A 14,079-nucleotide genomic window follows, 5' to 3' on the forward strand; every position below is an offset into this window, starting at 1 on the left:
CTGATCATCACACCATCTTTTCTGATATACACTGAGTGCACAAACATTAGGAACACCTTCCTAATATTGAGTTGCAGCCCCCCTTTGTCCTCAGAACATCCTCAATTCATCAGGCTTAGACTGTCCAAGGTGTTGAGAGCATTCCACAGGGATGCTGGTCCATGTTGACTCCAATGCTTCCTACAATTGTGTCAAGTTGGCTGGGAGTGGATCTCTACTCCGAATAGCTCCTTCCATCTCCTCCCACAGATACACAATTGGATTGAGATCTGGTGACTCGGCAGGCCACTGCAGTAAGCTGAATTCACTGTCATGTTCTTGGAACCATTCCTGGACAAGCCTTGTGGCATGGGGCATAATGCTGCTGAAAAAATCTATTTGCAGATGGATACACTGCTGCCGTGAAGGGATACACCTGATTGGCAATGATTATTTAGATATCCTGTGGCATTCAAACAATGCGCAACTTTTATCAAGGGGCCCAATGTGTGCCCTGAAAACACACCCCACGCCATCACACCATCAGCCTGCAATGCTGACACACAGCATGGATGCATACAGTGGTGTAAAGTACTTAAGAATAAATTATTTAAAGAACTACTTTAGTTGTATCTGTACTTTACTATTTATATTTTTATATAAATATTACATTTATTCATATTGTAGACAACTTTTACGTCACTAAATTCCAAAATAAAATAAAGTACTTTTTACTCCATACATTTTCCCTGATACCCAAAAGTACTCATTACATTTTTTATGATTAGCAGGACAGAAAATGATCCAATTCACACACTTATGAAGATAACATCCCTGGTCCTCCCTACTGCCTCTGATCTGGCGGACTCACTAAACACAAATGCTTCGTTTGTAAATGATGTCTGAGTGTTGGAGTGTGCCCCTGGCTATCTGTAATATAAAAAAACAAGACAATTGTGCGGTCTGGTTTGCTTAATTTTAAGGAATTTAAAATTATTCATACTTTTACTTTTGATACTTAAGTATATCTACAACCAAATACTTTTAGACTTTTACTCAAGTAGTATTTTACTGGGTGACTTTCACTTTTAATTGAGTCATTTTCTATGAAGGTAATTATCCCACCACTGGATGCATGTACTCGTGGTTTCCGGCATACCATAGTCCTCCCATCAGCGTGAAACAGCATGAACCGGGAGATTCATCAGACCAGGCAATAGTTTTCCAATTTTCCAGTGTCCAGTGTTTTCATTCCTTAGCCCACTGCAACTGCAGTTTGTTGATTTTTGCTGAAAGCTAATGAGGATCTATAATAAATACACAAAAACTACATCATTAAGGATCATAGCTTTCACCTGGGTTCAGCTGGTCAGTCTATGTCATGGAAAGAACAGGTGTCTATAATGTTTTGTACACTCAGTGTATGTTGTGTCTACCAGCTCATTCCCACAGAAATCTGCAGAGGGAAGCAGTACCACCCAGTCAACCATCAGAATCCACTGTGAGAAGCCTCACAGAGGATATTAAACCTTAAGGGCAAATCCAAGGTCATCTCAATATCTTTACAGTAGAAGCTAACAAAACTCACCAAAACTGACCAGGTGCACACTGATCAGTGAAGTAAAGAGAGGCTAACATTCTATAACACTCCCTTTCCTCTGTACAGTTCTCTCACAGTGAGAAACAACAGGATTACAGTAGAGTGTTCTACGCTTTATTCATTTGATGCAATTCAATGATACAATTCAATTCCTTTATGTTTACATTGGTGTCTTTTTAACTGGCCCATTTGAGAGAAAAGCTTTCCACAGTCAGAGCAGGAGAATAGCTTCTCTCCTGTGTATATGTTCATGTTGTTTTAAGTCGTTCAGTTGAGACTCTTCCCATAGTCAAAGAAGGAGTAAAGCTTAACTTGTGTGTGTTCTCTGATGAACTTTTAACCCAGTTGATGTTGTGAAGCATTTTACACAATCAGAGCAGGAGTAAGGCTTCTCCCCTGTGTGTGTTCTCTGATGAACTTTTAGCCCAGTTGATGTGGTGAAGCATTTTACACAATCAGAGCAGGAGTAAGGCTTCTCTCCTGTGTGTGTTCTCTGATGAACTTTTAGCTCAGTTGATGTTGTGAAGCATTTTTCACAGTCAGAGCAGGAGTTAGTCTTCTCTCCTGTATGTATATGTTCATGTGTTTTTAAGCGGCCCAGTCGAGAGAAACTCTTTCCACAGTCAGAGCAGGAGTAAGGCTTCTCTCCCTTATGTACATGTTCGTGTCTTTTTAAGTGGCCCAGTAGAGAGAAACTATTTCCACAGTCAGAGCAGGAGTAAGGCTTCTCTCCTGTGTGTATACGTTCATGTCGTTTTAAGTGGCACAGTAGAGAGAAACTCTTTCCACAGTCAGAGCAGGAGTAAGGCTTCTCTCCTGTGTGTATCCGTGCATGTCGTTTTAAGTGGCCCAGTAGAGAGAAACTCACCGCACAGTCAGAGCAGAAGTAAGGTTTCTCTCCTGTGTGTGTTCTCTGATGAACTTTTAGCCTAGTTGATGTTGTGAAGCATTTTACACAATCAGAGCAGGAGTAAGGCTTCTCCCCTGTGTGTGTTCTCTGATGAACTTTTAGCCCAGTTGATGTGGTGAAGCATTTTACACAATCAGAGCAGGAGTAAGGCTTCTCTCCTGTGTGTGTTCTCTGATGAACTTTTAGCTCAGTTGATGTTGTGAAGCATTTTTCACAGTCAGAGCAGGAGTTAGTCTTCTCTCCTGTATGTATATGTTCATGTGTTTTTAAGCGGCCCAGTCGAGAGAAACTCTTTCCACAGTCAGAGCAGGAGTAAGGCTTCTCTCCCTTATGTACATGTTCGTGTCTTTTTAAGTGGCCCAGTAGAGAGAAACTCTTTCCACAGTCAGAGCAGGAGTAAGGCTTCTCTCCTGTGTGTATACGTTCATGTCGTTTTAAGTGGCACAGTAGAGAGAAACTCTTTCCACAGTCAGAGCAGGAGTAAGGCTTCTCTCCTGTGTGTATCCGTGCATGTCGTTTTAAGTGGCCCAGTAGAGAGAAACTCACCGCACAGTCAGAGCAGAAGTAAGGTTTCTCTCCTGTGTGTGTTCTCTGATTAACTTTTAGCCTAGTTGATGTTGTGAAGCATTTTACACAATCAGAGCAGGAGTAAGGCTTCTCCCCTGTGTGTGTTCTCTGATGAACTTTTAGCCCAGTTGATGTGGTGAAGCATTTTACACAATCAGAGCAGGAGTAAGGCTTGTCTCCTGTGTGTGTTCTCTGATGAACTTTTAGCTCAGTTGATGTTGTGAAGCATTTTTCACAGTCAGAGCAGGAGTTAGTCTTCTCTCCTGTATGTATATGTTCATGTGTTTTTAAGCGGCCCAGTACAGAGAAACTCTTTCCACAGTCAGAGCAGGAGTAAGGCTTCTCACCCATATGTATACGTTCATGTTGTTTTAAGGTGCCCAGGTGAGAGAAACTCTTTCCACAGTCAGAGCAGGAGTAAGGCTTCTCTCCTGTGTGTGTTCGGTGATGAACTTTTAGCTCAGTTGATGTTGTGAAGCATTTTACACAGTCAGAGCAAGAGTAAGGCTTCTCTCCTTTATGCACTCTCTGATGAACTGTCAGAGCCTTTAATGATGTGAAATTCTTCCCACCATCAGTACAGGAATACCGATTCTCTCCTGTGTGCATTTTTAGGTGTATTATAAGCTTTGACAGAAATGGGAAAATCTCCTCACAATGTGGGCAGTGATGAGACCTCTTAGCTCTGTCATCTTCCTGCTGTTGCTCTCTGGATGTAGAGAATGTCTCAACACGGTATCCTGTGTGAACAACATCAGAAGGACCAGTCAGTTGGTGTGATATACATGTCAATCATATGTATTTTATGTAGCCCTTATTACATCAGAAGTTTTCACAAAGTGCTTTACAGAAACCCAGCCTCAATCCCCAAAGAGCAAGCAATGCAAATGTAGAAGCAAAGTGGCCACGAAAAACTCCCCAGCAAGCAGGAACCTTGGAAGAAATGTAGAGAGGAACCAGGCTCAAAGGGGTGGCCAGTCCTCTTCTGGCTGTACCGGGTGACATACGTATTCATATCAGTAGGCTGTACAATACAAAAGGGAATAAAACTATTCTAAAAGTGGGTAAAAGTCGTGAAAATTATGAGCCATATCATCCTCCACTCACTATCACAAGGGTTAGTAACCAGGCTGTATTACATCCGACCATGATTGGGAGTCCCATAGGGCGGCGCAGACGCGCTAACAGCCTTCAAAGTACACGCTACACAACGTAACTAAACTTAACCTATAGTAGATTTCTTGGATTTACATAAATTAATAAATGACTCAAAAACTATTTAGTACGAGGTGGTAGTATGTTTTAGGCAGCACTATTTTCCTGAATAACCTTGTCTTCACTGTATTATTCCAATCAAAAACCAATTGTATTTCCCGTTCACATCATATTAACAATTTATAGACAAAGATAGAAACTGAATGTGTCTGAAAATTACTACATAAAATTGTCTCTTTGATGCAGACAGAGTGGGCGCCGCGGTTTTCCCAGCTCGTGAATTTTAAATAAAACCAATAACATGCTAAATAAATGTATTATTTATGAAATTACCTTGAGAAAATGATGTACATCCACTCAGACAAACCCAAAGTCTCTAGCTATGTGGCTTGTAAAATAGTTATCACGTTCTTCGCTTGGTTTGACACAAAAATAACACATCAACCCTTTACCAAACGTGATACCTTAATTACCAGATGTGTTACCTAGCATGGTATGACATTTTCCTTTGATATTAGGAAGTTGAAACCTGCTAATTACATACCTGTAGTAATAAATATAAAAGGACACAAATATTAACTTCTTAACATCAGAGTTATGGCGCTTCATTTATTGTTAAGAATGGTGCGTGCCTGCCCGGAACTTCCTGTTCCCCCACTACCACAGTGCAGCCACAGATAGAACAATGAGACAGATATTTCACCAGATGTATAAATGTGATGAATCCGCTTATCGTTTCCACTCACTACCAAATATGGTAGTGAGAGGAAGCCCACTGGCCGGCAGTGGGAGAAGATGGATTTTGGCTGACATTCTGCAAATGTTCTAATCGATTAAACATCTGATCTTAATACAGTTGTTCCCAAAACTAAAATCTGTTATGAACAGAGTGGACTAAGTTTTGTAGACTTTACCCTTTGCAAAAGTATATATATTTTTTAATTGCCTAACAGAAATATGCAGATGTGTTCTAGAACGCGGCAATAAGATCTCGCTAGCTCGTGCTTGGCTCTGCCTGCTATGACTCATCTGTTCGCATCGGAAATGTGGTCTATCAAGGTTTAGTTATAAAGAATCGTTGGTGCAACCATCCGTGCATTCAGGGATCCATGGGATGGCCCTACCCCATTATATGAGAAGGGTGGCGCTTAATTTGTTGCCGATCCTCCAGCACCTCTCAGTTTTGTTTCCGGGACCCATTTGCCAGGATCAGGTAGCCTACCTCGTGAAATGAAAAATCAAGTTTGCAATGTAAAAATCCTAATGAAAGCAATCAGAGTAAATACAATTGGATTGCCCCTGTAATTGTCATGACCCCTAAAAAACGTAATATGAAAACGCTGGAAAACAGGTTGTAAATGGATCCTGCTGAAAAGAAAATACTAATCTGTCCTTGAACAGCATTCATCCAAAATATATTGTGAAATTCACTTTGAGAATATTTCTAACACAAAAAGCCCCTTTCAAATAGGTCTTTGAGCAAACAGCATAGTTTTACAAAGTAAAGCAAGAGAGAGAAGCTTTTGTCCGGTGAGTGAGCTGCACATCATTGGGTGAGTCAGTGAAACTGGAAAGCTTGTTAAGGACTATAACTTCCTCCTCATATTGTACAATGTGTTTCTCCACACACCTGGCCTAGGCTTTTGATGGATTCATGACAAGGTCGTTTATATTGAGCTCAGATTCTCAGTTTGTCAGTGTCAAAGTAGTGTGTCATTTGTGAGGTATTAAAAAAGTATTGAAAGTCTCCAGTCATCTAAAATGATGTAGAATTGCATGAAATCCGTTTATTAAAGGCCACATTTTTCCTGGACTCCAGGCTACAAAAAATGAACTCCATGTGTCTAACTTCTGTAAGCGGCTCAACACCGCTGCTCCTGAGTGGCGCAGCAGTCTAAGACAATGCATCTCAGTTCAAGAGGATTCACGACAGTCCCTGGTTCGAATCCAGGATGTATCACATCCGGCCGTGATTGGGAGTTCCCTAGGTCGGCGCACAATTGGCCCATCATCGTCCGGGTTTGGCCGTCATTGTAAATAAGAATTTGTTCTTAACTGACTTGCCTAGTTAAATACATTTAATTAAAAATATGCCAGTATGCTAAAGCCATGATAATGCATGCAACGCTTTATTATAAAGGTGATTGTATTTAATGTGTTGTGGTACCTCAAAAGACCCCCAGGTCACCCCCCTCTTAGGCTCACGTTTGGTTCCGGCACCTCCCAATTTACACAGTAAGCACTGGAGAAGTGGGTAGCTGCTGCTGCCTCCTCCAGGACACATCTTCTTTACATAGAGTTCATCAGGCTGTTGATTGTGGCATCTGGAATGTTATCCCACTCTTCAAAGGCTGTGTGAAATTCCTGGATATAGGAGGGAACTGGAACAAGCTGTCGTACACTTCGATCCGGACCATCCTCAAAGGGTGGCATGTCTGGTGAGTATGCAGGCCATGGAATTGGGACATTTTCATTTGTGTACAGTGTCTTTCTTGCGACATCGGGCTGTGCATTGTCATGCTGAAACATGAGGTGATGGCGGCGGATGAATGGCAGTACAATGGGCCTCAGGATCGTGTCACGGCATCTCTGTGCATTCAAATTGCCATCATTAAATGCAGTTGTGTTCGTTGTCTGTAGCTTATGTCTGCCCATACCATAACCCTGATACCACCATGGCGCACTCTGTTCACAACACTGACATCAGGGCTCCCCATTAGCTGCCTCCAAGGTACCTACTCAGCTACTCTTGTCCCCAGCACAAGGTGCACCCGTGTAATGATGATCATGCTATTTAATCAGCTTCTTGATATGTCTCACCTGTCAGGTGGATGGATTATTTTAGCAAAGGAGAAATGCTCACTAACACTAATGTAAATGGAACATGTCTGGAATATTTTATTTCACCTCATGAAACATAGGACCAACACTTTACATGTTGCATTTATATGTTTGTTCTGTGTATACAGTTTTATTTATCATACAAACTATAATAACAAAATGTAAATTAAACTAAATTAGCCTGCTTTTCTGTTCTAATCAGCTCCCTACACAGGCTGAGAAGGATCCTGTAAGAGCGGAACATTATCTGGTGACAGTAGTCCTTGTAGTCTTGGAGGCCCAAAAACTTCTCAGCTGCAGATATGATGTCCAGCTTCTTGGACTTCTTGTGCAGTACAATTAATAACTGTGGCTATAAATACTAAAAACATCCACCTTCTTCACAATAAGTGCATCCAGATCACTTGATTGATGTACAGCATTTGCAACTGGTTGTGGTGCATCCACCACCATTTCTTCAGAACTGTGGCCTCTTGCCCCTATAACTCTCTTCACCACCTCCACATAGGAGATTTGCTGTACAGTGCTGATCCTTGACACAACCTCTTTCACCCTAACAGGGCACACTAGGAATTCAGGAACATGACCCCCACCACAGTTGCAGCATTTTACATTCACATATAACCTTCAATAAAAAATGTCTGTCTGCAAACACTTGCCGAGTGGCCAAACCCTTAGCATTTCTTACGTGCATCGGGTTTTACACCAACTCTCTCATGGGGTATCTTATATATCCCAGCTTTACATAGGGTGGTAGATACTCTTCATTGTCGTGTCTTTGGGGGTACCATTAAACTGAAGACATGTTTATCAATTAGCTCCCTGTAATTATTATCACGCGATTAAACTGATTAATCGTTTAATTGTAATTAACTAGGAGATCGGGGCACCAAGGACAATATTCAGATTACAAAGCTATAATTTTCCTAATATAACTTTCCTGTACTATAATATTCTATTCTATTATAGTATAGGCCGATTATCTTCTGGTTTAAATGGTGTATTTTACCTCGAGTCCAGTCTCATTCCAAACGTCGTAAATTATTGTATCTGCACGAACCCAGTCTTTACTAAAATCATCCATACATCAATTGTCTTAAAATCATTTATTTACTACACTAAGTAATTAACAGAAAACATACAAACAGTAATTATCATCACAAAGGATTGGTATAGTAATGTGCGCTAATGGCTAACAGGCATGGCTGGTCTGTTAGACAATGGGTCATAAACGGTCAGCTGAGAAGGTACACAGAGTTCATTAATATTAACAATTGACAATTGAAGGCTCGCTCATTCGGGAACAATTGCAATCAATATATATTTACGCTCATGTGTCGTCGTTCTGATGGAGAGTTTTGTCCGCGTTCTCTCTCTCTCTCTCTCTCTCGGTTAGAATGGATCTTTCAGAGCGACATTCAATAATGTCGTCATAGAATGGTTGTTTCGTTGGTCTTTGCGTTCAATGATATAATTTACTTAGCTGCAGACTAATAATTAATATCAAAGACTTGTTCTTATTCTGTCGGTATCAATAGTCTAAAAGTTAACCACGTGGTATGGTTCACTTTCAGTAGAGGAATTGGATGGTAAAACCTATTGGCCATGGAGTAGAGGCCTGGTCTGAAGAAATGTAAATCAGGGAGGGTTTTATAGTGACCCTTGAACAGGTTTGTCAAATGACGCCTGGTCCTGTATGTGTCCCTGGGGGCGTGCCTATGACTGAGCTAGACTTGGTTACAGAAATACAATTCTATCACATCAACATTAGTACAATAGCATCTCAATGTATTATAAAAGCTTTATCCTTATTAATACATTCCATACACCCATTATGATGCAAGTCTCAAGCTGAGGCTATTATATAAACAGTTTTATGGTAATATGGCTATATTGTCTCTGAGTATCACAAAATTGTACCAAGCGGATCAGTTCGTAGCTGGATTCTTCACCAATCTTCCATACCTTCTCCAGCACACACATGTCGCTCGGTTCTCCAATTCTATGAGTTGGAAGAATTTCCTTTGTCTCTCTATGGGCCATGTGGCCAGAGATTCTCCTGGAATTTTAGAGTTTTTACAACCCTTTACACACAGGGCCTGGGTTGGGGGGAAGGTAGGTTGGGTGGTGGTGCAAAAGGGAGGGGGTCAACTGTCCTCCCTGTACCAAAAGAGGCCAACGTCATGACATCATCAAACATCAATAATAGAGACTAACGTTGCTCCTTTCTCACATTCTCCATACGGATCAAGCGAAGTGCACTTGCGTCCTCCTTCTTTGGGATTTGGTTGGCGGATCACATTTACAGTGAGGGAAAAAAGTATTTGATCCCCTGCTGATTTTGTACATTTGCCCACTGACAAATAAATGATCAGTCTATAATTTTAATGGTAGGTTTATTTGAACAGTGAGAGACAGAACAAAAAAAATCAGAAAAACGCATGTCAAAAATTTTATAAAATGATTTGCATTTTAATGAGGGAAATAAGTATTTGACCCCTCTGCAAAACATGACTTAGTACTTGGTGGCAAAACCCTTGTTGGCAATCACAGAGGTCAGACGTTTCTTGTAGTTGGCCACCAGGTTTGCACACATCTCAGGAGGGATTTTGTCCCACTCCTCTTTGCAGATCTTCTCCAAGTCATTAAGGTTTTGAGGCTGACGTTTGGCAACTCGAACCTTCAGCTCCCTCCACAGATTTTCTATGGGATTAAGGTCTGGAGACTGGCTAGGCCACTCCAGGACCTTAATGTGCTTCTTCTTGAGCCACTCCTTTGTTGCCTTGGCCGTGTGTTTTGGGCCATTTTCAATGCCCTGGCTGAGGGAAAAAGGTTCTCACACAAGATTTGATGGTACATGGCCACGTCCATCGTCCCTTTGATGCGGTGAAGTTGTCCTGTCCCCTTAGCAGAAAAACACCCCCAAAGCATAATGTTTCCACCTCCATGTTTGACGGTGGGGATGGTGTTCTTGGTGTCATAGGCAGCATTCCTCCTCCTCCAAACACGGTGAGTTGAGTTGATGCCAAAGAGCTCCATTTTGGTCTCATCTGACCACAACACTTTCACCCAGTTGTCCTGTGAATCATTCAGATGTTCATTGGAAAACTTCAGATGGGCATGTATATGTGCTTTCTTGAGCAGGGGGACCTTGCGGGCGCTGCAGGATTTCAGTCCTTCACGGCGTAGTGTGTTACCAATTGTTTTCTTGGTGACTATGGTCCCAGCTGCCTTGAGATCATTGACAAGATCCTCCCGTGTAGTTCTGGGCTGATTCCTCACCGTTCTCATGATCATTGCAACTCCACGAGGTGAGATCTTGCATGGAGCCCCAGGCCGAGGGAGATTGACAGTTATTTTGTGTTTCTTCCATTTGCGAATAATCGCACCAGCTGTTGTCACCTTCTCACCAAGCTGCTTGGCGATGGTCTTGTAGCTCATTCCAGCCTTGTGTAGGTCTACAATCTTGTCCCTGACATCCTTGGAGAGCTCTTTGGTCTTGGCCATGGTGGAGTTTGGAATCTGATTGATTGCTTCTGTGGACAGGTGTCTTTTATACAGGTAACAAGCTGTGGTTAGGAGCACTCCCTTTAAGAGTGTGCTCCTAATCTCAGCTCGTTAACTGTATAAAAGACACCTGGGAGCCAGAAATCTTTCTGATTGAGAGGGGGTCAAATAGTTATTTCCCTCATTAAAATGCAAATCAATTTATAACATTTTTGACATGCGTTTTTCTGGACTTCTTTGTTGTTATTCTGTCTCTCACTGTTCAAATAAACCTTCCATTAAAATTATAGACTGATCATTTATTTGTCAGTGGGCAAACGTACAAAATCAGCAGGGGATCAAATACTTTTTTCCCCCTCACTGTAAAAGTTGGATGTGATCCGCCAACCAAATCCCAAAGGAGGAGGACGCAAGTGCACTTCGCTTGACCCGTATGGAGAATGTGAAAAAGAAGCAAAGTTAGTCTCTATTATTGATGTTTGATGAAGATTTAAATAATGCAAAAACAAAGTGTTGGAGAAGAAAGTAAAAGTGCAATATGTGCCATGTAAAAAAGCTAACGTTTAAGTTCCTTGCTCAGAACATGAGAACATATGAAAGATACTAAAGTGTTTTAGTACTATATCTCTTGACGCAATGATGAAAATAATCATGGCCTCCAAACCCTCAAGCTGCATACTGGACCCTATTCCAACTAAACTACTGAAAGAGCTGCTTCCTGTGCTTGGCCCTCCTATGTTGAACATAATAAACGGCTCTCTATCCACCGGATGTGTACCAAGCTCACTAAAAGTGGCAGTAATAAAGCCTCTCTTGAAAAAGCCGAATCTTGATCCAGAAATTATAAAAAACTATCGGCCTATATCGAATCTTCCATTCCTCTCAAAAATTTTTGAAAAAGCTGTTGCACAGCAACTCACTGCCTTCCTGAAGACAAACAATGTATACGAAACGCTTCAGTCTGGTTTTAGACCCCATCATAGCACTGAGACGGCACTTGTGAAGGTGGTAAATGACCTTTTAATGACGTCAGACCGAGGCTCTGCATCTGTCCTCGTGCTCCTAGATCTTAGTGCCGCTTTTGATACCATCGATCACCACATTCTTTTGGAGAGATTGGAAACCCAAATTGGTCTACATGGACAAGTTCTGGCTTGGTTTAGATCTTATCTGTCGGAAAGATATCAGTTTTCTCTGTGAATGGTTTGTCCTCTGACAAATCAATTGTAAATTTCGGTGTTCCTCAAGGTTCCGTTTTAGGACCACTATTGTTTTCACTATATATTTTACCTCTTGGGGATGTCATTCGAAAACATAATGTTAAATTTCACTGCTATGCGGACGACACACAGCTGTACATTTCAATGAAACATGGTGAAGCCCCAAAATTGCCCTCGCTAGAAGCCTGTGTTTCAGACATAAAGAAGTGGATGGCTGCAAACTTTCTACTTTTAAACTCGGACAAAACAGAGATGCTTGTTCTAGGTCCCAAGATACAAAGAGATCTTCTGTTGAATCTGACAATTATTCTGGATGGTTGTACAGTCGTCTCAAATAAAACTGTGAAGGACCTCGGCGTTACTCTGGACCCTGATCTCTCTTTTGAAGAACATATCAAGACTGTTTCAAGGACAGCTTTTTTCCATCTACGTAACATTGCAAAAATCAGAAATTTTCTGTCCAAAAATGACGCAGAAATATTAATCCATGCTTTTGTTACTTCTAGGCTGGACTACTGCAATGCTCTACTTTCCGGCTACCCGGATAAAGCACTAAATAAACTTCAGTTAGTGCTAAATACTGCTGCTAGAATCCTGACTAGAACCAAAAAATGTGATCATATTACTCCAGTGCTAGCCTCCCTACACTGGCTTCCTGTTAAGGCAAGGGCTGATTTCAAGGTTTTACTGCTAACCTACAAAGCATTACATGGGCTTGCTCCTACCCATCTTTCCGATTTGGTCCTGCCGTACATACCTACACGTACGCTACGGTCACAAGACGCAGGCCTCCTAATTGTCCCTAGAATTTCTAAGCAAACGGCTGGAGGTAGGGCTTTCTCCTATAGAGCTCCATTTTTATGGAATGGTCTGCCTACCAATGTGAGAGACGCAGACTCAGTCTCAACCTTTAAGTCTTTACTGAAGACTTATCTCTTCAGTAGGTCCTATGATTAAGTATAGTCTGGCCCAGGAGTGTGAAGGTGAACGGAAAGGCTGGAGCAACGAACCGCCCTTGCTGTCTCTGCCTTGCCGGTTCCCCTCTTTCCACTGGGATTCTCTGCCTCTAACCCTTTTACAGGGGCTGCGTCACTGGCCTACTGGTGTTCTTCCATGCCGTCCATGGGAGGGGTGCGTCACTTGAGTGGGTTGAGTCACTGACGTGGTCTTCCTGTCTGGGTTGGCGCCCCCCCCTTGGGTTGTGCCATGGCGGAGATCGTTGTGGGCTATACTCGGCCTTGTCTTAGGACGGTAAGTTGGTGGTTGGAGACATCCCTCTAGTGGTGTGGGGGCTGTGCTTTGGCAAAGTGGGTGGGGTTATATCCTGCCTGTTTGGCCCTGTCCGGGGGTATCATCGGATGGGGCCACAGTGTCTTCTGATCCCTCCTGTCTCAGCCTCCAGTATTTATGCTGCAGTAGTTTATGTGTCGGGGGGCTAGGGTCAGTCTGTTACATCTGGAGTATTTCTCTTGTCTTATCCGGTGTCCTGTGTGAATTTAAATATGCTCTCTCTAATTCTCTCTTTCTCTCTTTCTGTCTTTCTCTCGGAGGACCTGAGCCCTAGGACCATGCCTCAGGACTACCTGGTATGATGACTCCTTGCTGTCCCCAGTCCACCTGGCCGTGCTGCTGCTCCAGGTTCAACTGTTCTGCCTGCGGCTATGGAACCCTGACCTGTTCACCGGACGTGCTTGTTGCACCCTCGACAACTACTATGATTATTATTATTTGACCATGCTGGTCATTTTTTAACATTTTAACATTTTGACCATGTTCTGTTATAATATCCACCCTGCACAGCCAGAAGAGGACTGGCCACCCCTCATAGCCTGGTTCCTCTCTAGGTTTCTTCCTAGGTTTTTGGCCTTTCTAGGGAGTTTTTCCTAGGGAGTTTTTCCTAGCCACCGTGCTTCTTTCACATGCTTTGCTTGCTGTTTGGGGTTTTAGGCTGGGTTTCTGTACAGCACTTTGAGAATATCAGCTGATGTACGAAGGGCTATATAAAAAATAAATTTGATTTGATTTGGTGGCACCTTTTAACATAAGTCTTCAATATTCCCAGGTAAGATGTTTTAGGTTGTAGTTATCCTCTCTAGGGTAGGGGGCAGTATTTGCACGGCCGGATAAAAAACGTACCCGATTTAATCTGGTTATTACTACTGCCCAGAAACTAGAATATGCATATAATTGTTTGATTTGAATAGAAAACACCCTAAAGTTTCTAAAACTGTTTGGTGTCT

General features: G+C 42.2%; 1 protein-coding gene across 1 annotated transcript; it reads right to left on the reverse strand.

Moving 5' to 3' along the window:
* Positions 1-1,754: 1,754 nt before the first annotated feature.
* Positions 1,755-3,452, reverse strand: LOC123728046 (uncharacterized). Its single transcript, XM_082964411.1, has one exon. The coding sequence runs from the start codon at positions 3,405-3,407 to the stop codon at positions 1,887-1,889; it is 1,521 nt and encodes a 506-aa protein (XP_082820537.1). The 5' UTR covers positions 3,408-3,452; the 3' UTR covers positions 1,755-1,886.
* Positions 3,453-14,079: the final 10,627 nt, after the last annotated feature.

This window comes from Salmo salar, chromosome 17, assembly GCF_965601325.2.
Source record: "Salmo salar chromosome 17, fSalSal1, whole genome shotgun sequence".
Lineage (NCBI taxonomy): Eukaryota > Metazoa > Chordata > Actinopteri > Salmoniformes > Salmonidae > Salmo > Salmo salar.